This window comes from Cydia fagiglandana, chromosome 2, assembly GCF_963556715.1.
Source record: "Cydia fagiglandana chromosome 2, ilCydFagi1.1, whole genome shotgun sequence".
Classification (NCBI taxonomy): Eukaryota; Metazoa; Arthropoda; class Insecta; order Lepidoptera; family Tortricidae; genus Cydia; species Cydia fagiglandana.
The window spans coordinates 8525831-8550864 of record NC_085933.1 but is presented as its reverse complement, the minus strand read 5'-3'; the positions used below and the strand labels follow the sequence as shown (position 1 = coordinate 8550864).

The 25034-nt window shown below is 35.4% G+C and overlaps 1 protein-coding gene across 3 annotated transcripts; it reads right to left on the bottom strand.

Moving 5' to 3' along the window:
• Positions 1-843: 843 nt before the first annotated feature.
• Positions 844-23959, bottom strand: LOC134675180 (lachesin-like). 3 transcript variants are annotated; one of them, XM_063533382.1, is made up of 11 exons: positions 23651-23958; positions 13610-13669; positions 8452-8555; positions 7091-7298; positions 4670-4825; positions 3465-3593; positions 3001-3138; positions 2180-2344; positions 2021-2095; positions 1854-1937; positions 844-1112 (listed from the first exon to the last, which is right to left on the bottom strand). In XM_063533382.1, the coding sequence occupies exons 1-11, from the start codon at positions 23757-23759 to the stop codon at positions 997-999; spliced, it is 1344 nt and encodes a 447-aa protein (XP_063389452.1). In that variant the 5' UTR covers positions 23760-23958; the 3' UTR covers positions 844-996. The 3 variants fall into 3 exon arrangements, with proteins under 3 accessions (XP_063389452.1, XP_063389460.1, XP_063389469.1); XM_063533390.1 differs by having other exon boundaries at positions 2180-2329; positions 23651-23949; XM_063533399.1 differs by lacking the exon at positions 13610-13669 and having other exon boundaries at positions 23651-23959.
• Between the last annotated feature and the right edge of the window lie 1075 nt (positions 23960-25034).

Genomic DNA, 25034 nt, shown 5'->3' with positions numbered 1-25034 from the left:
TTTTTTTCTCATATTATATAAATTATAAGCTAATAAGCTGGCCGCAGCTACGTCCACGCTACGTTTGTGTCTGTATCATTTCCATCTCCTCTTTCTAATTTTAAAAACATGATAAATTTTGTTAAAATGACGTCAGTTATAGCCAAGTTAACATTACATTTATAATTATTAGTTTGGATTGTTTGGTTGGATTGGAAGTTTTTATATTTACAGACAGTTGCGCATTTTGAAAGCATTTAAAGACGTTTATTTTAGAATATAATGGATAAAATAGGAAGGTACATAAACTAGTTACCGGAGATGTTTTATCGGACGAACTGAATACTGGGATATCCCATATTGGGATACCCTCCTCCAATTGAGGGGGGATTTAAATCTTCTCGGGGCAGAGGTGTACGGTTGGAGCCGGTAAAGGTTTATTTGACGTTCATAAGCGCATTGTAATATGCCTACTTGAATAAACTATTTTTTATCTTTATCTTTATCTTTACTGGAAAAACCACCAGGCTTGTAGGTACTTATAAAGAGCGCGAATGTACAATGGTTCGATATTCATTAGATTTAAAGCAGAGGTTGTACTAAAAATATTCATTAATTTACTATTGATTACTATTAATACTGCATTAGAACGCGCTTATGTATGTAGCTAGCGGCCAGGGACTATTTTAACTGAATTTATGGGAACCGGAAATGGAATATGTCTTGATTATGTAAATTGTGTATGTGTAAATGTAAAATGTATCTGTACAACAGAATCCCATAGTTAAGTAGTTTATACTTCTACTGGGCATCCTGTCCTGGAATATAGACATGTAGGTATGTATTCAATTTTAAGGTAGGTACATCGTAGGTATACTGTATCATAAACTTAAGTTTGTCGAAATACAATACATACAATACGTACTTATTGTCTGTTCAGCTCACGAGAAAAGAGACAAAGATTTTCACAGTTAATTTAATAATGTGAAAGCTGGATGGATGTTTACAAATGAATCATCAAGACAGTACCCAATTTCTTAATGTGTTTATCAAGTGAATGAAACAAAAAGGAATAAAAACGTATTTTATACTGCTTCTCCTGACGTTTGAGGAATTTTCTTCGTCACCGAATCCTGTCAAAAATTAAAAATTAATTAGCACTACGTCAAATGTAAATTGTAGCAATCTATTCTATTATTAACAAAACGGTAATTATAACAGTCAAACTTATTGGCGTGTAATAAAATTAAAATTTCTGGTCGTATATTATCATTTTTCCAGATTTAAGTACAATAAATTTATTTTCACACCAATAACAAAAGATGCAATAAATGTCAACACAAATTAAGATTTATAACTTAAAATATGGTAGACAACAAGCGGTCTTATTGCTAAAAAGCGATCTCTTCCAGACAAACTTTGTTTATGGACACTAGGCAAAAAACAAGTAACGTGAGTAAAAAAAATATAAAAGTTGAGCAAAGAAAACAAAAAGCAAATATGCAACTAGATTTTAAATACACGTACACAAATAGCGAATAATGTAAACATACATTCACTACCTACGATACATAAATAATTATCGTTTCAACAAATTTACAAACATGTATAAATCGCACCAATGAAATTTCTAGTAATCAATTTTAAAACTGGTTAAAACAACCATAAACATTCGACTGAGTACTAAACATTTGAAAAAGTGGCCGAACAGGTGAAATACTGAATAATATTGTTTTTATTTTTCATTAACATGAAATTTAATAACCTGTTCCTAACACTGGAGAGGCAAATAATGGTTCGTTATTTGCATTCCTCGCTGACGGAACTCAAGCCTCCAATATTTATTTTAATGAAATATTTATTAAATTAATTACCAAACGTCCGTATTTGTTCACCGTAGACCTCTCCTTGAAAGTTTGAGCTTACTGCATCGTTGGTTACTGAGTTTTCGTGACGACCTGTGTGATAAAATACGTTTTTTGTATACATATATTTGTGTAATAAGGTTTAACATAAATTATGTAATAATTTTGATGCCTACCTTTTTTCTTAAATGTTTGGTTGTCCAAAACTGCTTTTGGCGTCGTAGAAAACGCTGATGGTGGTGCCGGTATTTCTATATCAACAAGAGGTAAATGAAAATTAATTACAAGATTCCATCGCAATATCTAGCTACTTATTAGCTTGAAGTTTCATTTACCGTCCAGTTTAATAATGCCGTCAGTCTCTCCCAGAGAATTCTTGGCGATACACTTGTAGAAGCCAAAGTCCTCCTTGGTAATGTTTCTTATCTTGAGCATCATGAATTTGTTGTAGCCGCTGTCCATAGGGAAAGCTTCATACTTGCCACCTACAATTTCCATTTCTGCTTAAATGTAAAACCTCTGTATCTTACAATTTCAATTAAATTCTAAGAGCTTGAGTTAAAGAGTGTTTATAGATTTTAATTACCTATAGCAATCGACTTAAAAATATATCGGTATTTTCGTGCAACAGGATTTTTACCATCGAAATGAGTTCAATAAGTTGTGCACGTATATGATAATCGTGGATATCAAATTGATATTGATGGGATAAAGCATCCGTAACTCTCTATCTAGTTACGTCTGCGTTCACCACGTCAAAATTTGCGTCTATTATCTGTTCGCTGCTTTAACTACTTAGTTTTACATTAAACAAATTGTTAGGTACGTGAAATATTCCAAAAAGTTCATATGTGTCGATAAAGCGTAATTCACAGTCGTATTTCATTCAGTAACTTTCTATTCAGCACGAGTGAATAAATTCGGGACGCTCTCGATTCAGCTTCCATCGATACAAGAGAAACTATTTTCATTATGAAGCCATAAATCAACAACACAATCGAGCCATACTGTATTTGATATGTATATCACCATAGGTATGTTCTATAGGAATAACGTGTGCTTAATTTATATATGCATGAGTGATATTGCGTGATTTGAGTTAAGAAGCGTCTGTTTAATTATGGCAATTAGTATTTTTTTATATTGTCACAATTACCAGAAATGATCATATCTCCTCGGTCGGTGGTCCAGTAATTTATTGAGGAGGGGTATGCCTCGGTGTGACACTCCAGGGTAACATCTTGACCTACATATGCGCCTTCCAACTGGTTAGGTATTGATAACATCGGTGGAACTACAAAACAGATATGGACATTGGAATATTAGTAACAGATTAGTATACAAGTTATAACTTAATATTATTTTACCTATTTTTGACATATCTAGTAACTTATTAGACATATGTCCGTTCCCTCGAACGATATTAGGTCAATGTTAAAATTAATTAGACTTAGCTGGCCGCTGACGATATTACAATTACTGTCAAAATGATCCGTAAAACACGTTGATAATCAAGTATGTTCTGTTTAAATATTTGTTAAGCTTAGATATTTGCAATAGCATAGTGAAAGTTCAGCATTACAATGACACAGTCAAATTGGCTTGAAAGGGTATACTCACATTGCACCATTAGCATAATGCGCTTGCTTATCGACGGCGGCACCCCGTTCGATGCTATACATAAGTACGCCCCCATGTGGAGACGAGACACCTTGGCTATGGTCAGGGTTTCACCATCCACAACGCTTACTGTTAACAAAAATCATGACTAGTTTTAAAATACATAGTAAGGTATTTGGTCAGTGTAGGCTTACTAGTAGTAGTAGAAGTCCTAGAGGTAGGTAGTACTTAGTAGGTACTTTAATTTGATCACATTATTTTTATTATAATGCATATTGTACTTTATTATTAAACCTTTGAAAATGTACCGGTCTTCAGGTACCTAATAAAATAATAATTTTTTTTTATACCACGTTGGCAAACACGCATACGGCCCGCCTGATGGTAAGCAGTCACCGTAGCCTAAGGTCGCCTGAAACTTCAGGAGTATTAATACGCGCGTTGTCGGCCCTTTTTTAGGGTTCCGTAATCAACTAGGAACTCTTATAGTTTCGACATGTCTGTCTGTCTGTCTGTGATCGTTAGTATTGTCTGCAATTTTATTAAAAAACTGTTTATTTACACATATTTCATAAACCCTCTATGATGTGTTCAAAAATAGTAAATTACGACCAGTATAAAGATAAACTGTTTTGTTGGCACAAATATCATATACTCGTATGTATCTATCTATGGAAACGGTGCATAGGTAGGTACATGAATAATTAGGCATTAACACCTGTGTGGTCCGTTTATGCAACGAGCGAAGCGAATCAACTCGTATTTTAAAGCCGTTCGTAAACGTAATTTTGTTTTACGTAACGTAATTTTGTGTAGCAGTCACAATTATACTACTATCACTTGAATCTATTGAACCGTTGAGGTTGACCCTAAAATATTATTCTTCTTATATCGTGTTTTTTTTTACCTAAGGAACTTAATTGAAACCGACAGGTCGTTGTTACCAGCCAATTTACAGCTACAATTACCGTACTACAGTCGCCATCAGATATATCGGAGCGGCCAAGGTGTTCACAATGTGCTCAGATATTTGTGAGCACCTTGGCCGCTCCGATATATATGATGGCGACTGTATATACCTACTCGTAAATGACTACATTATGATGAGACTGATGAGCAAAATTTGACAAATCGCTTGTCACTTAATGCTAAATCATAGTTTATCTTTGTTTGTGTTACTAAACAGTTTAGATGCTATAGTTTACCTGATTCTCCGTTATAATTAAAGTCCTGCCCATCCTCGCGACGCCACATGACATAGGGCTCGGGGTAGCCGCTGGCGCGACACACCAAGGTCACGTCCGAGCCCTCACGCACCACCATGTCCGTCGACGTCATGTTGTCGATGATTGATGGAGGCACTAAACAATAACAAATTGTCTGGAACTCACATAATTACGACAGAACAGCGATGATAAAGATAAGAAACATTGAATGTCATTTTTGTGTTTTAGTCACATGTCTTAATGGTGTTCATATAATTACTTTTGATAATAATCTTTAGTGTCGTTACCTGTATAAACTTTAGACAATAATATTTAAATCATAATACAATTATGACTAAAGACACTTAGCTTTCCGTAAGTACCAAAAAGTGGGCATTATTAGGTATAATTTTTTTTTTACTAGGTGAAATTAGGATTTTTTTGAGTTGGTTTTGTTGATTTTAGTTCTGCTAATGGCGCTACGCTTAGGTCTGGTTACAGCGGTGCCCGTAGGTAAATACTTTATTGCAGATCTTAATTACTTTAATTTGTGCTCGTAACTGTAAAATGAAGGGTTGAAGTATGTACTTAGTAGAAAAATCTTCAATGTTAGAGTCGCAATTAGTACCGCACGCGCTATTATATAAAGAAAATATAAGAATAATAAAAAACTCTCTAGATATAAGTTAGGTTTACACGTGTACGATTGTACAGTAAGCTACTTCATTCTGATTGTATATACACATAAGTAATCAAAGCAATAAAAAAATACCCTTTATAGGCATTTTGAGTTATATAATGTATTAAATTATATTGCAGATTTAATAACGATAAGCGTTCTCTGAATTAATTTGGGCTTATTAGAAATCACTCCATTAGGCATACCGGAATAATTTCAGGTAGAAATTTAGTACCTGAATTTTCATAACATTATATTTTAGTGGCATCTAATTATACTTGTTATGTAAAATTTATGTAAAGTTTGGCTGGTTTTAGGTAGTAATCAAATTACAAAAATTATAATATTATAAACGTTTAAAATTTAGCATTAAGTACGTTGCAAGTTAACAAACACTACACACAACAAATGTTATTGAACTTTTACTGAAAAGTTAACCACAGGCACTGTTAATTTTTTATAATGTAATTAACGTCTTACAATAAAAAATGTGGTTCTGTTAATTGACCGAGTGCAGCGCAGGTCTTTTTCAGTTTGGGCAAAAATGCTTTCGTAATACTGCTATTTTCCCCTACAGATCGCATTTCTCAATTAATCATCATGAAATTTGGTCTGTAGGTTTAATAACTATGTACTTATATAGAATGTTTTTGCGATTGAATGTTTATTTTTTTTTTCAAAATGGCGGTGCCGTGGTGGTTTCCGAGGTCTAAAGCACACAGAAATAAGAGTTTTTTTCATCACACATGCTCGAAAAACATCATATTTCATGCAGGTGTACCTACTAACGGACAAAGCCTATAAGTAATATTTAGTTATGGATTGTGCAAAAATAAAAGAATGTTATTCACTTTTTAACTCATGTTTCGTTAAAACGTAATTTATTCGTCTACCAAATCACACGGACCAAAAAATCCACTTTATTAAATAGATAGAAGACTAACTGAAGTAACAAAAGCTATGCTAAATAAAACAACTTATCTAAATTGCCCCATTTCGTTATCACAATAACAACACACTGAAAGGAAGAGATTGTGGCAAAATAATGAACTGCAATCCATGACAGTCCACATGATATCCGGTTAATATAAATTTAGTACTACTATTTCACCTCAATACCTATAGAGAATCGTAAAATATTTATTAATAAATTATTTATTTTATTTATAAATAGTACCAACGCTTCTGTTTAGAAAATTAGATGCCAAGTAATTATTTTAGAAGCCCAATGATTATTTCAGGCTCTTTATATTTTGGTAGGCTTAATTTAGCTGCCGTTTATCAATAGTATAATGAACACTATGTGATGCTTAATTAAATTAATTGGCGCTAAAATATTAACAGACATCAATTCAATAACGTCATTTGCTCCACGGGCGAACTGGCTCTTCCTGCTTTCATCTATCTACAGCACTACGCTCCTCATTAGTAGTAAGTATCCTTAACGTTTCTAATCCCGCTGATATAGTAGTGACAGGCTTAGCGGATATGGAGTCAGCTTGGAGGGTCGGGAATCCTGGCGTTAGCTCGCTTCACTGGTGCCATGGTTTCTAGGGCGGTCTTGGCACGGGGCGTGACTTGCGTAGATACGCTGATCCCGTCCTACGTACAGCACTCTGCCACAAAGCCTGGTACAGCCTCAGAGGACGCTCAAACGTGCTCAAAATTCGTAAAATTCTCTGTGGTGAATACAAGCCTTCCTTTGCCGCGACAAAAATGTGTCTACTATTAGATATGCTTACCGACGACCTGCAGGTATCCTTTCCTGGAGCGCATGGGGTCGGTGTTGACCTGGCACATGTACCAGCCGCGGTCCACCTCCTGCACGCTCTTGATGTGCAGGTACCACGACCGGTGGTCGTTGTATGACAGGCTGATGCGCGGGTTCTGCGTTATGATGTTGTGGTGGATGCTCAGGATTGTCTGCGTGTCCATTCTGACCCATGCCACCTACCAGGTATAAAATAAATCAGCAGATTTTACAATGGGGGATACTAATATTTTTGTTATTAAATGTGATTCATTTGTTTTTAATACATGCCAATCGCAATCAATCGCATGCAATGTAGCGAACGAAACGCAACTGTCACACTACTATGGAAGAGTGATAGAGAGACACAAAGCGATTCGATGGCGAAGCGAAAGCGATCGTCACCTAGGCTAGGCCGCCTGTGCCTCTTAAATCTTTACTTTAAAAGGCCCTAATGCTTATTACGGGTATGTAAACCACTGTTGATTTTGAAATATTTATTTAAATATTTTTAAATTTTTTAATTCATTAATTTAATCTCCTTACCCAAATATAGGTTTATACTCGTACATACATTAAAAAAAGCTATCATCTTAGCACCCCTAAGGGATAACGTCGGGGTATATTTTAAATTTATTATACGAGATTTAATCAGTTTCCAATGTTTCCATATACTTATTATCATTTTGTTAAGCTATTTTAATTTACATGATTTCGTATTATGGTCGTCAAATAATAAACGAATTATAAAGATACAATAAAAAAGAAAAGTACGAGTTCGTGCGAGAAAAAAGAATTATGAATGTTTGTAAAGGAAGCCATCAAATTTTAACTGTGTGTCACGTTGTACACCAACGTCACGTTCTTATTTATTTATAGGTGTCAAGGCTTTAATATGTTTGTTTTATAAAGATAGGGGTGAGGGCATTTAAGGGAATGTAAGGAACAAATGGAGTTCAAAGGTTGAGCCTTAAATTGATAAACACCTTTTAGTAACTCACGGCTGGTTAAGATACAATACAGAATTTCATGAAATGTAACTAAAGTAATAAAAGTAAAACATTGTTTTTTGGCAAAAAAAAGCATTTTTTATTACTTCGTTCCACATAAATAGGTACCTATAAACATTTAACTAAAGCCGGAGGGTTTGTAGTTAAATGTGAGTGAAGAGAATAGACATTTAAAATTAAAACATGTATTACATATTTATATAATGTACATAAGATAGGATGTTTGTCTCAGTAAGGAAGTTTGTAGTGAAGTTATTCAGCATAAATCGTTATAAATGTGAAGCCATTTATTTATATGCGTTTCAGGAAAATACTATTAATCTTGAAAAACAGAGATACCTACCTTAAACCCACGTAAATTATCGACGACACAAGCGAGCAACGCATCTCTGCCCACTGTCACCGTGACATTCGGAATTGGTTCAGCGAACCTCGGGTACATGGATTCTGAAATTAAAATTATCAAGTGAGACAAAAATTACTAGACACTCGTAATAGTTCACTGCGATACAAGTGCGAAAAATAGGCAATTTGAAACGAACGGCGATAAACTAAAATACGACCAAAGGCACAAAATAAATAATAGTACTAGGTACCAAAGGGAGTGTTTTAAATCGACACGAGTTGCGAATTACCTATTCGCACATTTCTAAAAATTTTCGACATAGTTACGTACTATGCTAGTAATATGCTAATCATGGCACTTGTGCGGTAAAGTAGCACCACATGTTCTGTAAAAATATTAAAATTCATATAAAATTCTTTTTCATCTCTCCTGTTCGGAAAGTTCACCTTTCATAGGCTGATAACTGGGTGGAAAATTTCATTTCCCACCCTAGGGTGGAAAGTAATTTTTTTTTTAATATTTAGTTCGAGCAACAGCATATTATTCAGTTAAAAGCTTTCATATTAGCTTCCGCATGACTGAAATTGGCGCCGTTTACATTTTGATCGGAAAAAATCGAAAACCATAGAATCTATGGCATAGATAATCCGATCTTAAATTGGGATGTATCTGAAACGGCCTTAATGTATACGCGCCTTAAAAAAAGTGAAACTGATTGAATTAATGATAATATTACCAATAATCAACCTACATTTCTTGTTTGACTTTCCTCATAGTCGAAATGAAAAGTAGAGTGTTTAACTCGGGTAAAAGTAACCATCTCACCCTCGAACTATTGGCGGAAAATATCTCGGGTGAAATTGTTCACTTTCCACCCCTGGTTAACAATCTACTATTTGAAGTGTTCTGGGGGCGGGGCGATTACGAGAAGTATCTACAAGCGATTTAATGAATAAATACCTACTACTCAACTAAGACTACTCAGTCAACTAATCGTTCCCACTTGGGTGAATGACGTTTAGGTATGCCAGACTTTGGGATTAGAAAACGAATTAGACGAGCTTTGCAGTGTCGTACTGACTTATAACAAAAGCGCTGTGGATCAAAATAACAGGCTTACGGCTCGATTCGGGTGAATTAGAGACTCACTAGATATGAAATAGTAAAGATATATGACGATCCACTGACAAAAGGTACCTTATGGTGACTGGCGCCGCGATTCGGGAATTTAATTAGAGATTCACTAAATATGAAATAGTGAAGATATGTGACGTTCCACGGAAAGAGGTACTGAATAGCGGCTGGCGCTTGGTTACGTCGCATAGCGCCGCAATAATATTGGGAGCGGCGTTAATAATAGCATAAGCGCCATCCGCCATAAGGTACCTTTACCGTGGGACGTCACATATCTTTACTATATCGTATCTAGTAAATCTCTAATTCATTTCCCGAATCGCGCCGTTAGCCAATTTAGTGTATCCAGCGAGAAAATAAAACATTTTTTCTCAAAAATGGACGGCGAGGACGACTTTGCCGTCTAAAAAATAGGTCGCGAAGCGCGTAGTTTATGGTCACTCAAAAATTAAAAAGTTAAAAACATTGCAGTCTCGCTTTTGGGACTGCAATGTTGCATACAAATTCCATTATTTGTCGAGTTCCAAACTTTTTAAAATTTGATATGGCCATATTAAATGAAGGCACAGGCCCATTAAACAGCCAAACAGATGATTAGTACCGCGACTGTTTAGTTGTCTCAAATAGGTTGGCGTATTTTCGGCAGAAAAATACACTTCTATTTTTTTATTTAAAAAAAAATAAAAAGGCGGCAAGGGCTTTTTTTCTGTGAAAATATATACGTAAGAACGTTGGTTTTGTAAAATATTTCTATGATATTTATATTTCTTGCACCATTTTTGAGAAAAGCACTATATATGACTCGGCTGGAAGGCTACTTGCTGGCTTCGGATTCAATTAAACGGACTCCCAAGGTCGTCCGTTTAAAACGAATCCTCAGCCTGCAAGTAGCTACTTCCGAGCCTCGACAATAATGTACTATTAGATCTTCAGTTCACCTGGCCCCCAATCCCCTAGGTACCCAGATAGACTCAAATAAACGACCTGCCATTTATAGTTTATATTTTAAATAAAGTTTGCCTATTCAGATTCAAGTATAGTTAATTTTTATTCAAGTTTTAGGGATCCCATCCCTTAATAGTCGACATTATGTTACCGACGCGCGGTAAAATAATACTTACCTACTTCCTTAGCGTATTTTATTTATTTATAATATGTTTTTTATCATTCTCAAGATAAGATACTATTTATCCATGTTCTTCTACTTTCCTTATGCGCACTGCCAAGGAATGGAATTCCTTGCCGGCGTCTACATTTCCGTGTTCTTATAACCCGGCAACCTTCAAATCAAGAGTGAACAGGCACCTTCTGGGCGAGCTCGCTCCATCGTAGGCCACGTCTACGCCTCGGCTAGTCTGTGGCCATGAGTAAGCCCATTCATAATAAAAAAAAAGTTGACATGTTTATTACTGTCGCTATAATGATCTCGGTGACACACTCTTAAGTTTAGTGTATTTTTGTAAACGTGAGTAATTATAAACAATTTGATATAACTTTTTGTACGTAATAATTAATCTATTCCTATGTTAAAATCCCTCCAAAACTTAAATTATAACTTTAGTGTTAAGGGGCAATAGTTTACTCGACACCTCTGTTTCTAATGATGTATGTAAGTTAAGAGACGTCATGTACCTACTGGGACAGTGACGAGCACTCGGACGTCTACCTCACTTAAATATTGAAAAACGTATGAGATAATGTTTTTCAAGATATATCAAGCTTTACTTTAATCATGTAAATTATGCTTAGTAAACAATCCTTTTTTTAATAGATACAATACATATGTTTACGATATTTACAAAAATGTTATTGATAAACTGCTTCCTCCTCGCGGGGGCCCCTCAACTAATCGCCAGAATTGACGTAGCACTAGTTTATACGAATGCGACTGCCATCTGACCTTCCAACCCTGAGTCCCAAACTAGGACTTGGAATTGGGATTAGTCCGGTTTCCTCACGATATTTTCCTTTGCCGAAAAGCAATTGGTAAATATCAGATGACATTTGGTACATAAGTTCCGAAAACCTCATTGGTACGGAGCGGGGGTTTGAACCCGCGACCTCCGGATTGAAAGTCGCACGCTCTTACCGCTAGGCCACCAGCGCTAATTATCGATAAACTGCAATGTTAAAATATAATCAGTAAATCATGCGTGACGTTAGTAGTTTAAATTTAATGTTAAAATTAATTAGTTAATACAAACACCATTAAATAATTAATTAACTTCCAGTACAAATCGTTGTGACGTTTCATTAAAAGTAGCTGATTTAGGTAGGTGAAATATTATACGATATTTTATAAAAAAGCAACTTAACCACCCCCGAATCAACCCCGAAATCGCGAAACAATATCCGGAGGCTTGCTCCATTTTATTGAAAAAAGTGCGAAAATATATATTTATTTATTTGCACTAAATTTTTAAGTAAAGGGTTAGGTAAGTAAAAAGATACCTATTCTTTTAACTTAAGCCTTACTGTCCGAATTGGCTGTCCATTCTGTCCAAGTGTCCATTGAACTTATGTAGTTCTAGATATTTTTTTTTAAACAGTCAGGTTAGTCTAAAGTCAGAATGTAATTAATTGTAATATAATTTATTCTCTGTATCCAATTGCACAGTAAAATGTCCTGTTACGGTTTTTTTTAAACAAATTCGGTGTTTACGAAATAGTATCTTTCAGTCCCAAAGGAAAGAGTCGCAAGATATTAAGCGATTCGCCCGGATGCATATACATTATGAGGCGGGAGCGTTTGATATAAATTTTCAGATTTTCAATGATTTCTAACCGGTCAGTTACAGTACGTAGTTACTTAAACAAAAATGTCCACTGGCTTTTACTTGATAGAATTAATCAGAACGCCATTTTAAAATAATACATCAACTGAGCTTATAGAGTAGTTTTCAGCTAAAAAACATGTGTAGGTATCGTATTCTTCAAGTTTTTGTAGGTACTGGGCATTCCAATAGCAGTGAATTGATTATGTAGATGTCTAACCTTATGACTGTATGTAACCGTATTTTGTATCCATTATAAATTTATATAACTAAAAGCATTTTGTCAAATTTTGACTGTACTTTTCTTTGCAACATTACAGGCAACTAATACTCGCCGAGATAATTCTAACAAACCCAATCACAGGTTAATCGGGCAAACTATTATGTAACGTTGTTTTATCACAGAGTCCCCATGGCCACCTCCTGTCATCTCTGTATCATAGATTAATACCATAACATTGCATTGTCACCCAAGTTAGATACGAATGTGATGTTTCACGTCAATTGAATAATGGGAAGTGGGTCTGATTTCGCTTGTAAGAGTTGACTCGAAAATTTGATATTTGAAGCTACAAACAAACATTGCAAGTGACGCTTGTCGCAAACGCTACACGCGTGGCCACAGGCCGACGGAGCCGCGACGCTAGCGGCGCGTCTGCCGGCGCCGCGCCGACCCGCTCGCGACGCGACGGATAGGGGTGCTTGATTTATGCTCGGCCCGCCAACGACAAATAGCGGTTTGTCGCGATATCACTCTTTCACTTCCACAATAACGAATAAGAAAGATCACGCTAAAAAACTTACTTAATCTAAAACGTTAAGTTTAAAAATAAGTAAGTACCTACCCTTATATGCAAATGGGTCGCTGTGATATAATCAATGATTAAAAAAAAGGAAAATTTCTTGACATAATTGTTAGCTCTATTTGTTGCGACTTAAAGGATAAGCGTACTTAAAATGTGTCCCTCAGCTGAGTGTAATGAATAGCAATGTGTGGGAACATACAGATGACGTATTCGCTAATGCGTTGAACCGAGCTGGATTTGTGATTGAAACATTTGAATATCAGATCTTGAATTGATTCAACCCAGTTAAATATTCAATTTTCAAAGAACCTTATTATGGAAAATAATCTTCTGAAATAAATAATTATTTAATTTAATTTAATTTAGCTGTCAACATATTTTTTATAAGCGATCTCACTTAAGTGCCCTTATAACTGTTATATATCAAGAAATTAGACTTACCGTCGGGAACTTCTATAGGCGCTACTGACACTACATTTTGCCCGGTAGGTAATTCCCGACCTGCAAATTAAACAATAATGGCACTGATAAAAGTGATAAATAATGTATAATTATAATGTTACAGGTCAATTTCAGTTTTGTGGTCACTAACCGGAACTCAAATTCAGTTAGTCACTTTCAATAGTTATTGGTTCGTTATCAGCCATTTAAGTAAATATATCAAATTATAAGATAATTTGTGGAAGTATAACAGCTTGAAATGAAAAAAGATATCTTTATAAGTTGCAATGTAACCAATATAATGTGTTACAGTTAGAAAGTTCAGTGCGAACATAAAGCCTGTTTTATGTCTACGTGCAGTAATCAAGTTTATAATGGTACGTACTCATTACTTTTAATGAACTTTGAGTTTCAATGTTGTTAAAGTAAATAATTAAAATATTGTTGCTTTTCTTCGCGTTGTTCTTGAGCCGCACTCAATATTTTAAAATAATCGACTTTATTTGATATTCAATTGACATTATAGCGGTAGGTTTGCTTGTAAATATATTCATACTGACGCGCACAAGGTGAACTATACATTCAGGTAAACACAAGTTGATATTTTAAAAAATTCGAATACGGCTCCTCGTGGCTCGTGACAGTATTAAACTAAGTATGTTTTTTGAATACCGCATGGGTGGCAAACAAACATACGGCGCGCCTGATAGTGAGCCACCGCGCGTTCCTGACCCTAACACCACGCACTCTCGTTGAGATCAAGTTGAAAACATGACGTTTGGCAAATATGTTGTTATCTATTTCTAGTAACTCATACCTAGTTTTCATTACCATCAACACGGAGTTATATTACCAAAAAACCAACCTAGGTGCAAGTATGTAAGTGGTAAATATTTATTTAGCATCACAAAAAATCATCACTGAAATATTTTAAAACAAGCTTTCAACGGCGGTACGAACAGAAAACGTACATACAGAATTATTAGATAATCAAGTTTTTCGACATCTGAATTATATTTGATACGGACATGGCGGAACTAATAAGTGTTTCTAGTTGATTACGGAACCCTAAAAATATAGAACATTTTCGCAAAAATATTTTTCCGTCCGTAAAGGGCTACCAACTTTGGACCTTTTGGAGTTATTTATCAGACGACAAAAGACATATTCTATTATTATTAATAGTATGAAAATGGCCTATAGCAGTCCTAATTTTCGCAATGCCTTCGTGGTTAATACTAACGATTGCTTACAAAATGTTGTCCGTGTCCAATTTCTAAAAAGTAAAGCCGCGTAGTACCAACAGGTAGTGGTATTATAAAACACTGGTGTTGACATGAGCCGTACCAAGCACTTAATATTTATTATCATAATAACAAAACAAGTCAATCACTAAGCGTGTTCAGTTTTTAATGGTGTAATGTTGAAAACACGTTAATTGAGGCACACGTAATTGTTACTGTCATCTCCTGCTATTTTAGCTAGCTGAGATGGTTTTCGTGGGGGAGTATACACGTAACGTAATATCGGTACATTACGGGTACCGCTGACAGGCTCACTCGGCGCCGGCGACAGGATTGTTCCATTATCGTCGAACGGATGAATAATTGACACTTGCAACTGTGCTTTCGGAGGAGATGATACATGTTCCGAAGTAAGTAGAATATTTTATTTAATACTGATAAAAACGTTTCATTATACTTTTTTAACTAGGATTAAATTCAACTTTTAAGGTAGCGATTAAGTTAAATAAAATTTAGGAATATATTTCATTTAAATTTTATGTAATATTTCCACTACAAATTGTGATCGGCATATTACTATTAGTCAAAAGCATTTGTAAACGATCTAATAGGTAGAAAAAAAAATATCAAGAACTTATCAGTTGTGAGCTCACCGTAAATAACTAGATTTACTCTTTTGCTATTTTATTAGGAAAGCGCATTGAAATTTTGGCCATCGTAAAACCGCTTAGCACCATAAATATTAACGATTATGCTCCAAGTCAGTAACGAGTGAGAATTAATAACTCACCACAAATGATGGTGGAAAGTTAAATGAGGGGTCCGTTCCATTACATCAAGTTCGGGTGCAATTATTCGTGGTGCTCTATGGTCGGTAATTAATAGACCACAATTTGGCTTCAAGCTGTTAAATTTTATTGGTACACAATTAAAGTACCTATGAGTTTGGTTTATTATATTGCACTTCGGTTTATGGAGAGTAACAAACCCTACGCGCCTTAATAACATTAGATGGACTATACGTTGTTGACTTTCCAGTGGATAACAAATATTGCCTCCGCGAGCTTTCTTTACAGTGCGGTTCAAGTAAATATGTAATTTTATATGGATAATAAAATAGAAATAAATGTATATTTACAACATTGTCTCATCACATCATATCCAATATATCCAACGTTTTTATCAGTCAGCACCTGGATACCAATAGTGTCATTACAGAGGTATCTAAATTTCTGAGTATAATTTGGAGTTTTAAACTAAATGATGTTTATTAAATAAAGGTCTAATAAAAAAACAGTAGTATGCCATCATTTTATGGTTTTTATTGTTAGGATCCGCTTCTCTAACTCGAGATTTCGTGAGAAAGTGCACGAGTTACTAACTATAAAACTACCGATATTATTTTTGGAATTGTATTTTCTCGGGGAAAGACACAGACATAACATCCTCCAGACTGAGCATAGTCGCCCCCCCCGCCCCCTCTGCCACGCATACGGTAATTTTACTCCATGTTCGAGTCGAAAGTGTCTTTGTGTGACGTCCGTGTCTTTGAACGGACCAATCACGGTACGGGACTTCGCTCACGTCGTCGCGCACCCCCACGCATGAAATAATTGCTCTAAACTCGGTCTAGAGAATTCGTAGTCTATGGGGAACGAACATGGAATTGAATCGTGATCCTAAAAATATATTATATATATAATAATATATAAACCTTTCACGATCCTGAGAATAGGCCACTTGCGTGAATCATTTTGGCAAGAAATACTTAACCATTAAATCTGAATTATTCATAGGGATGAATAAGATTTTCATCTATGTCTGTAATCTGTATGAATAAATTAGTTTGTATATTACACACAGATTCATTGATGTAACTTTTCTTAGCCGTCAACGACTTTGGTTATATTGTGAAGGGACATCGATAGCTGATCCAGGTGACAATGGTTACAAAGCTTTTTAGAAAACATGCTGTAAAAAAGTGTACCAAAAAAAATCTGGTTTGTGACGTGCTTTTTCACACATTTCGTATTGTGCGTCACATGACTGACACCGAAAATTTGTATGTAAATTTGAGGACACATATTTTCTTTTATTTTTATTCAATAGCCTTGTGATTTTGAGTCGAAATACCCCAAAAAATTACAAATATTACAATATTACGAAAAAAATAGTTGATTCACTTTTTTCTGAATAGCATATTAATAAATGGTTTAAATATTATTCGAACCAAAGAAGACCTGTTTGATGCTATAAATTTCCATACAGCGACTTCTGAGTGTGACCCAGGTAACATAACCATGGTAACCAGGTGCATAAAATAGTTGTTTCACACAGGTGCATTGAGCCCTCTTAAGGGGCCCACAGATTACCAGTTCGCTGGACGATATCGGCCGGTCAGTTAAAAGCAAAATTTGACATCTCCGAACAACTGACAGGCCGATATCGTCCGGCGGATTGGTATCAGTAGGCCCCTCTAATTCATTTATTGTTTTGTGTGACTCTGTGTAGTATTCTTAATGTGCACAAGTCAAATTGATAGTTCTGCTCGAATTGCAGGTCGCAAATCGAAGGGCCGCCCTTCGGCCCGACCGGGTCACCGAGAGGGTAAACAAGCGCTTTCACTTCAATTCCCAACTTATCCATAAGTACATTATGTTCGCCGAACTTCCATAAACACGAGTGGATAGTTTACTTATGTACCTATGTACTCGAATATTACCCATTTTTTTTTAGATAAAACATAAAATTTGTTTTTTGCAATACATACTTAAATTGTAAATACATCTGTTTATTTAATATATTAATATATTATTTAATATATACAATTTTTATCAGTTGACCAGCAACAATTACGAATAGCTTTATGTCGCAAACCTAAGTTGTGAGGTTTATAAAATGTAACAAAGATTAGGGAATTCAAGCTACCAAACTATGGTCCGTTTACTATGTCCGTATCATAATAAATGTTAGTATGTTAATTAGTTTTTAAATTTTATACAAGCATTTTTACGTGTTCATTAGCCTACACGCCAAAAAGAGAAATATGAGTAGGTACGTAATATTAATGTAGCATGTGGTTGTACAGGCTGTGGTGACAATGACATTGCACTTTTATCTTAGGAAATGTTGCCTGGCACGGTTTGCCACTCCGCTTGGGTTATTTCTTGCATCATAAGGTCATAACTTAGTTGATCTAGCGCCCTACCTACATATTCAAACAAACCCCTGCTTGCTTGCAAAATTTAAACAATTGTACATAGTTACGTAGAATATTTTGAACTGTGATTTTATAGGATAATAGGTTAATAGTTACTTAAAATTAACATTAAAAATGTTGAAATGACCTCATGCCGCTATTGATTTGTAGTTTATTCAGAATCGTAATAACTATAGGTAACGGGTGAACGGGTTCCAGCAGGCGTTCTACATGACATTAAAGCTCTCCAAGGGGCCTCTACGTGTTGGATTTATATCCCCACGCAAGCCTATCAAAATACCGAGATTAATATGCCCGTGAAATTCAAAATAGGCGTAATACAGGATGTCTATTTTTTATTATTTTTAAGTCATTATTTGATACAAATGATAAATATGCAGTTATACCAAAATAATTTAATATAATATTTATGGAAAAATATAGACTTTTAAGTTAGGAAATAAAAGATTTATTTAAATAATTTAAAGACCGCTGCTATTACAGCGAACTGATTTATGAAAAAAGTTTTGCAATTTTCAAACCAATTTATGAAAAGTTTCTTTTTGTTTTACGTGCCGAGAAAGAAAGCCGGACAAACTGACTTCATTAGGACGGACGATACACTCTTTGGAGTAATTAAGGAGCCATTGATTAAGTTACAACAACAATCAGATTAAGAATAACATGCCCCATTTACTTACGGGTTATACAACGTGCTCATAAGAAACCTGAAAGATTTTAACAGTGTGTTCTGATTATATTAAAAACAATGTTATATAAACTTTTCTGAAATTTATAATAATAATTTAATTTTTATTTAATTTTTAGTTTCAGGGTTAATACCAATTAAACAAAGATAAATATTTTTATTGTTACTTTCTGCAAACGCCTTTTTGATGGGGATGTTGCTGTTGCTATATATGAAGCCTAGTCTAAATAATTATATATCCTTATTGATAGCTGTATCAAAAAGTGACAAATAACACAGTTATAAAGGCAATGACAAGTTTATACGAAAAAATTAATACCAATTAATTTTAAGCTTCAGTTTTACCAATAACTTTTACAATACTCGTATTTGTAAAATGTTAAGTGTTAAACAATTAAGTGACGATATTTTACTTTTTTTTCCTATAAAGTAAAGCTACTCTAGTAAATAATACACAAAATAAAAAGCCCATTTATTCCACAACAAAAAGTTAAATTAATATATCAAAAAGGTAATTAAAATCTATTTTTTTATATTTTGTACCCTTAAACTATTATTTTATTATTGTAAGTAGGTATATAATTTGGTTAGGACCCGTCACGGGTAAAGGCCTCCTCCAGCTCTTGCCATCTTTTTCTGTCTTGTGCAGTATTGTGCCAGTCCTTGTCTATGTCACGGAGTTCATCTGACCACCTGGCGTTTGGTTTGCCGTCTGGCCCTTTCCACAGCGTGGCCACTTTAGTCCATCTTTTGGCGTGCATTCTAGCTACATGGCCGGCCCATTTCCATTTGGACTTTAAACTGTATTCTAACGCATCTATTATTTTTGCCTTTGCTCTAATATCACTATGTCTTATCTTATCATTTAGTTTTATTTTCAGAATATTCCGTTCGATGGCCCTTTGGCAGCTACTAATTTAGTTTTTGGCTTCTTCGGTGTATTTCCATGTTTGACTGCCGTATGTCATAAAGTTGGGAGTAGGCAAGAGTCTATTACTACCTTTTTCAATTGAAGTGGGAGACTGCTTTTTAGAACTTCTTTCTTACTCCAAAACATATTCCAAGTTTTCTTGATTCTTCGATCTATCTCTTCTAAGTTGTTTGATGCGTTAAAAGATATTTGTTTACCTAAGTACAAGAGCCTTTTACGTATTCAATTTCTGTGTTTTCTATGATAATGGGTGTTTCGTTGAAGTTTGTCATCAATTTTGTTTTTTGTACATTAAGTTCCAAGCCAATTTGTTTGCTAGCTGTACTTAGTGATGAGATCATGTACTGCAGATTTCTCGCTAAACAGCGAGAAGCTACTCTAATACCTACTATTTATACAGTCTACTTGTATGGGATGTATGCGTTGTATTACGAGGTTAGAGTACTTTAGAGAATGGGACTGGAATCGCGCGCTACTCTGCTCAAACTTCCGCCTCGTAAACACTGTTGCTTAGAGTTTGTCACGGTTTTTTATTTGAACTCGCTGAGTCTATTTAAGTACAAGCAGTTACTTCAAACTCGCCTATTAGTCATCCAGGGCAAAGTTTACACACCTTAAATAATACTGATGGTAAAAATGCACGCACAGCACATCAGACCACGTACCAGTATAAAAGATATGTGATCTGATGTGCTGTGCGTGCATTTTGGGTCCCTGGGGAAGGCCCTGGGACTCAAAATATCTCCATACCATATACAGTTCAGCGGTTTAATAATTATATGTGTCAGCACGATGCTAAATATTATGCCCGTAACGATTTGTTTCTAAAGAGTATTCAATAATTGCAGTTTAGATTTTTGTTTTGATCGAATACCTTTAAACGAGCAATTCTTGTTTATTTATTTATATATTTCGGGAATCTTGGAAAAGGCTCTAACGATTTCGATGGAATTTGCTATATGGGGGTTTTTAGGGGCGATAAATCGATCTAGCTAGATCTTAGCATTTTTGAGTTTTTATATGTTTTCCGAGCAAAGCTCGGTCTCCCAAACATTTACTTATCAAACGTCAAATTGTAATAAATATTTAGAGTTATTATAATATAGATATAGAAGATATTTTATAATTTATTGCTAATTAAACTAAATAATTTTATTTATTCGGGGAGTAAACCCGCTCTTATTGTAGTAATACCTACAATCCCCTTACAACCCGCGTTTACTCCTCGAATAGGGTAGAAGGTAAGTGCCGATATCGGTCGATTCTGTTGGCAACTGCCCGAGGTGGTGCTCGTGTTCTATCTAACCTGTTGGCTCTTAATTCCATTTTATTTGGTCAATCTTAAGTTATTTTAATTTCAAGTCTATTAAAATAAAACCAGTGATTGCTATAAATGTCAAACGTGCTTTTATTTCCGTGTTTCCGACATACGAGTACGCTACGAAGAGCGATAACCAGCCTACGGATTTTCTAAAGCATGGAACTTCGAAGCATAATCACGTCATCGTGTTTACGCGGATGTCGTCGCCGGTCCGAAAGTCGCATCGAACCGGGCTAGTGTACCTGTAAACGGTACTGAAGATCGAGCGGCTCCCAAGGAGAAGCTCCCTGTTGCCAGTGTGGATGAGGAGGATTTCACACTGGTATCAAGAAAGAAGAAGGCGCGCACGGCGCCTCGTAAGACTCAGTGTGGTAGCGCCGAACCGGCTAATTCTGGCTTGCGGATTGCTACACCGAGTAAGGCGCTGTACGTATCGCGCCTGCATTATACCGCCACGGCTGCTGAAGTGGTGGAGTATGTACACCAGAAGACCGGCTACACGCTGAGGGTGTTCCAGCTTCGATCGCGCCACTACTTGCACTTCAACTCTTTTGTGGTGCGCGTGCCGCGACCGCTGCAGGAGACCATCGAGTGCGCCGACTTCTGGCCGAAAGGTGCCGTGTTTCGGAGGTTCCGGGGCAAACTGCCGAATCCGACACAAGAGCAGCCGACACAACGAAGCCACGCCGTTTTGTCGTCTAAATAGTGTTTAGTTTTAAGTTTATAAAATACATATGTATGTTAGTCTGTAAGGTATTTGTAATATGGGCCTTGTTGCCTGAATTAAATATCTAAATAAATAAATAAATAAAAAAATAATGATGGACATGATGCTGCCGATCCTTCTTGTGCTTCCTCATATTTACAGGTTGAAACTTAAATTGCTGACGATTAAGTACCATGGAAATTCGTAACAGACTTAATTTGTAGTACCTAAATAAGAAGAAACCATGAAGTGTAACAAATAATTTATACATACTTAGTGGTCCGAAATCGTAAGCATAACCATATTATTATGATATATTATGAAAAATCAGGCAGTGAATACACTTATTTTATACAGGCCTGATTACATATGAGTATGTGTCAGATAAAAAGGTCGTACTATTAGTAGGTATTATAGCAATGTTATTTATTTAATGTTAAATAGTTAATGTTATTTATTTTATGTAATGTAATTTTAATTTAATTGTATATTATTGTGATTATGAGTCCTCTTTACTTGAAATAAATTAATTTTATTTATTATAGCAATAGTAGCAATGTGGATATGGTGCTGAATAGGTATTACTAAAACAAGCTCTTATTCTCTTAATGATGAATTTGTGTTTAATTCTATTTGGTGTTCCAAATATGTGATCGCCGCTATGAGTAAGAAAATTATTGTGCAAAGAACAACGTATTTTCCTTGGTTTAAAATTATAGCAAATTAAATCATATGTGAAATTCATGCTTCATATATTTAATTTTAAAATGGTGATTATTTACAAACAACTCAGCTAAATCAAAAGTCCCTTTCGCGAAAACCCCTAAGATTTTGTCAGACTTGATGCGTCAAACGAAATCAATCCCCAAGCATATCTGAGAAGCGGGATTTTACCCATCGCTAATGTTTATTGCAAAGATAAAATACATCCATAACTGTCATGGCCGCTGGGGATGACTCCGGATATCCGTCGATGCGTCACGGCTAAGCCGGCCCCTGTACACTCTGTTTGTGATTCTGCCCCTTGTTAACTGAGTTATGTTATAGAACACAAGTGCTTCTTGTCTGCGACCCTCTGAATAAATCTTATACTTGAAGGAGCGCGGAATTTATTTCCTTGATTATTTTTGTTGAACCAAGAGCAATTTTTCTTCATTGCTTAATATACGGTGCAGACCAGACTATCTATAATTAAGAACAATAATATTTTTAAATAATGACAATCTTAATTACTGAGTTGAAATGAAAATGGAACGAAGGAATGACAATATTATGTTTAATTAATTATAATTCTTACCATGTGTCTGGTTGTCAAAAGATTTAAACCAAATTTTTTGCTTAAAACTTATTTATATGTAAGTATGTATGTGACAGATAACAATATACAAAGAGGAAACAAAGAAAAGAAAAAGTAAGAGTATCAGTACTAGTTGGAAGATTGCCCATACAACTAATAGCACAACGATGCGGCGCCAGAGAGGCTATAGATTTTTGTAAACATTTTTTGTGTCTGTTACCTTTTGAACAAACATGACAAACATTACAACCGATTGATTTTATCGTTCATTATTTACTTTAATTAACTAAAAAAACGTCTCCTTATATATGTATAGTATAGTATATAGATATGTATAGACATATATTTAAGTGTGGGTAGTGTGGCTACTATGTTTACTTTTCGATGAGTTTATTATAAGTATATTGCCTATCGATCATATATTTATGCATTCTTTAATTGAACTTTGACATTTTTACAATAATTCAACCAAACAATTGTTTCGTTATTCATTTAGCATTTTTTGAATGAATAAGTTATTAGTAATGACTAATAACTTATCTGATACCTAACTACTATTACCTTTTAAAACCGTTCCATTTAAACTTTTCACGAGTTGTTGGAAAACTCAATAAAAATGCTAATTGCAACTCACCTGTCGTGCTGCTGCATGAAGTCAATAGCGCTATCCATATTACACAATATAAACGTATAAAAAAAGTCATTTTTGCATTCAAGTGAGTGGAAGTTCTCATCGAATTCATCTATGTGTTTGGGTGCAAGCGCGTGTCGTGGTCGTGGTAGACGCTAGGGCGGCGAGCGGGCGTCCCATCTCTGGGAGGGTTCCGGAGGCACTGCCGCGGGGTGCCGTGCCGTGCCGTCGCTCCCGCTACCACCCGGCGCCCGGCGCCCGGCACCCGGCACCCCCAGATAAACAAGGGCGCGAGAACCGGGAACAAGCAGACAAGCCGTCTCGCTAGCCATCCGACGGAGATTTGCTGTGGACCGAATATTATTATAAGACATTGCGATTAATGTGATTTCAAACATTGAATTCTTCTAAATCCTTTGACGTTATTTCGTGATTTTTTCATAAAAGGGTTAAGATAAACAAGATTCATGCGTATTAAATAAATAACCTTTACTTTCACACAATGTGAATTTGTACGTCAATGTTATTTTGGATGAAAAATGAGTTGACTGCAAAAAAAATTAAAAGTATGCAAGTAAGTTGTTCTTGTAGGAAAAATCGGAAATAAGTATATCTAAAATCAACGGGTAATTAATTATAACTTCCTTAATTTCCTCAAGGCATTTGACAGTATTTTTATTGTATACGTATCTATTGGAGTAGTATAGGTACTTATAGTGTACTTCCGTAGTAATCATTATGTAGGTGACGTGAGAATAAGGAAAAGTCCCTTGGAAGAACATATCGCCCCTGGCAGTGCGCCTTCAGAAACTATTTCCCTGTTACCCAGTGCTTCATGTGTATAAAGCTCAATTCCTATAATTCCTAGGTACTTTTTCGTCAAAGTGTTGCGGATTACGAAAATTATCAACTGCCATTTTAGACAGGGCAGACGTACATTTTAGTAAAAGTCGTCATACTTGGATATCGTTTTTTTAGGTTGTAGGGGATGCGGATTTCAAAAATGATGACCATATTTGAATCCGAAATGGTTAAAAAATAATAAATAAAATAAATAAATAAATAATTTCGAATACTGTGACATTCATTGACTGGGGCGGTACGAACTCACCGGAAGCGCTAGTAAATATATTAAAGTAGGAATTAATATTGACAAACGACTGAATAAATAAGAGTAAGAGTGACATTCCATTTCCAACTGCAGCTGCAATACTGTTCATTTTACTATGGAAACGCGTCGCTGTCATTGTCAATTTCCATAGAAAATGAACAGTATTGCAGCTGCAGTTGGAAATGGAATGTCACTTTAAAGGTAATATGATGATGACCCCAGCAGCATTGCTGTCGCAACGTGAATAGGTTCTAAGCGTTGACGACGGCAGCGTCA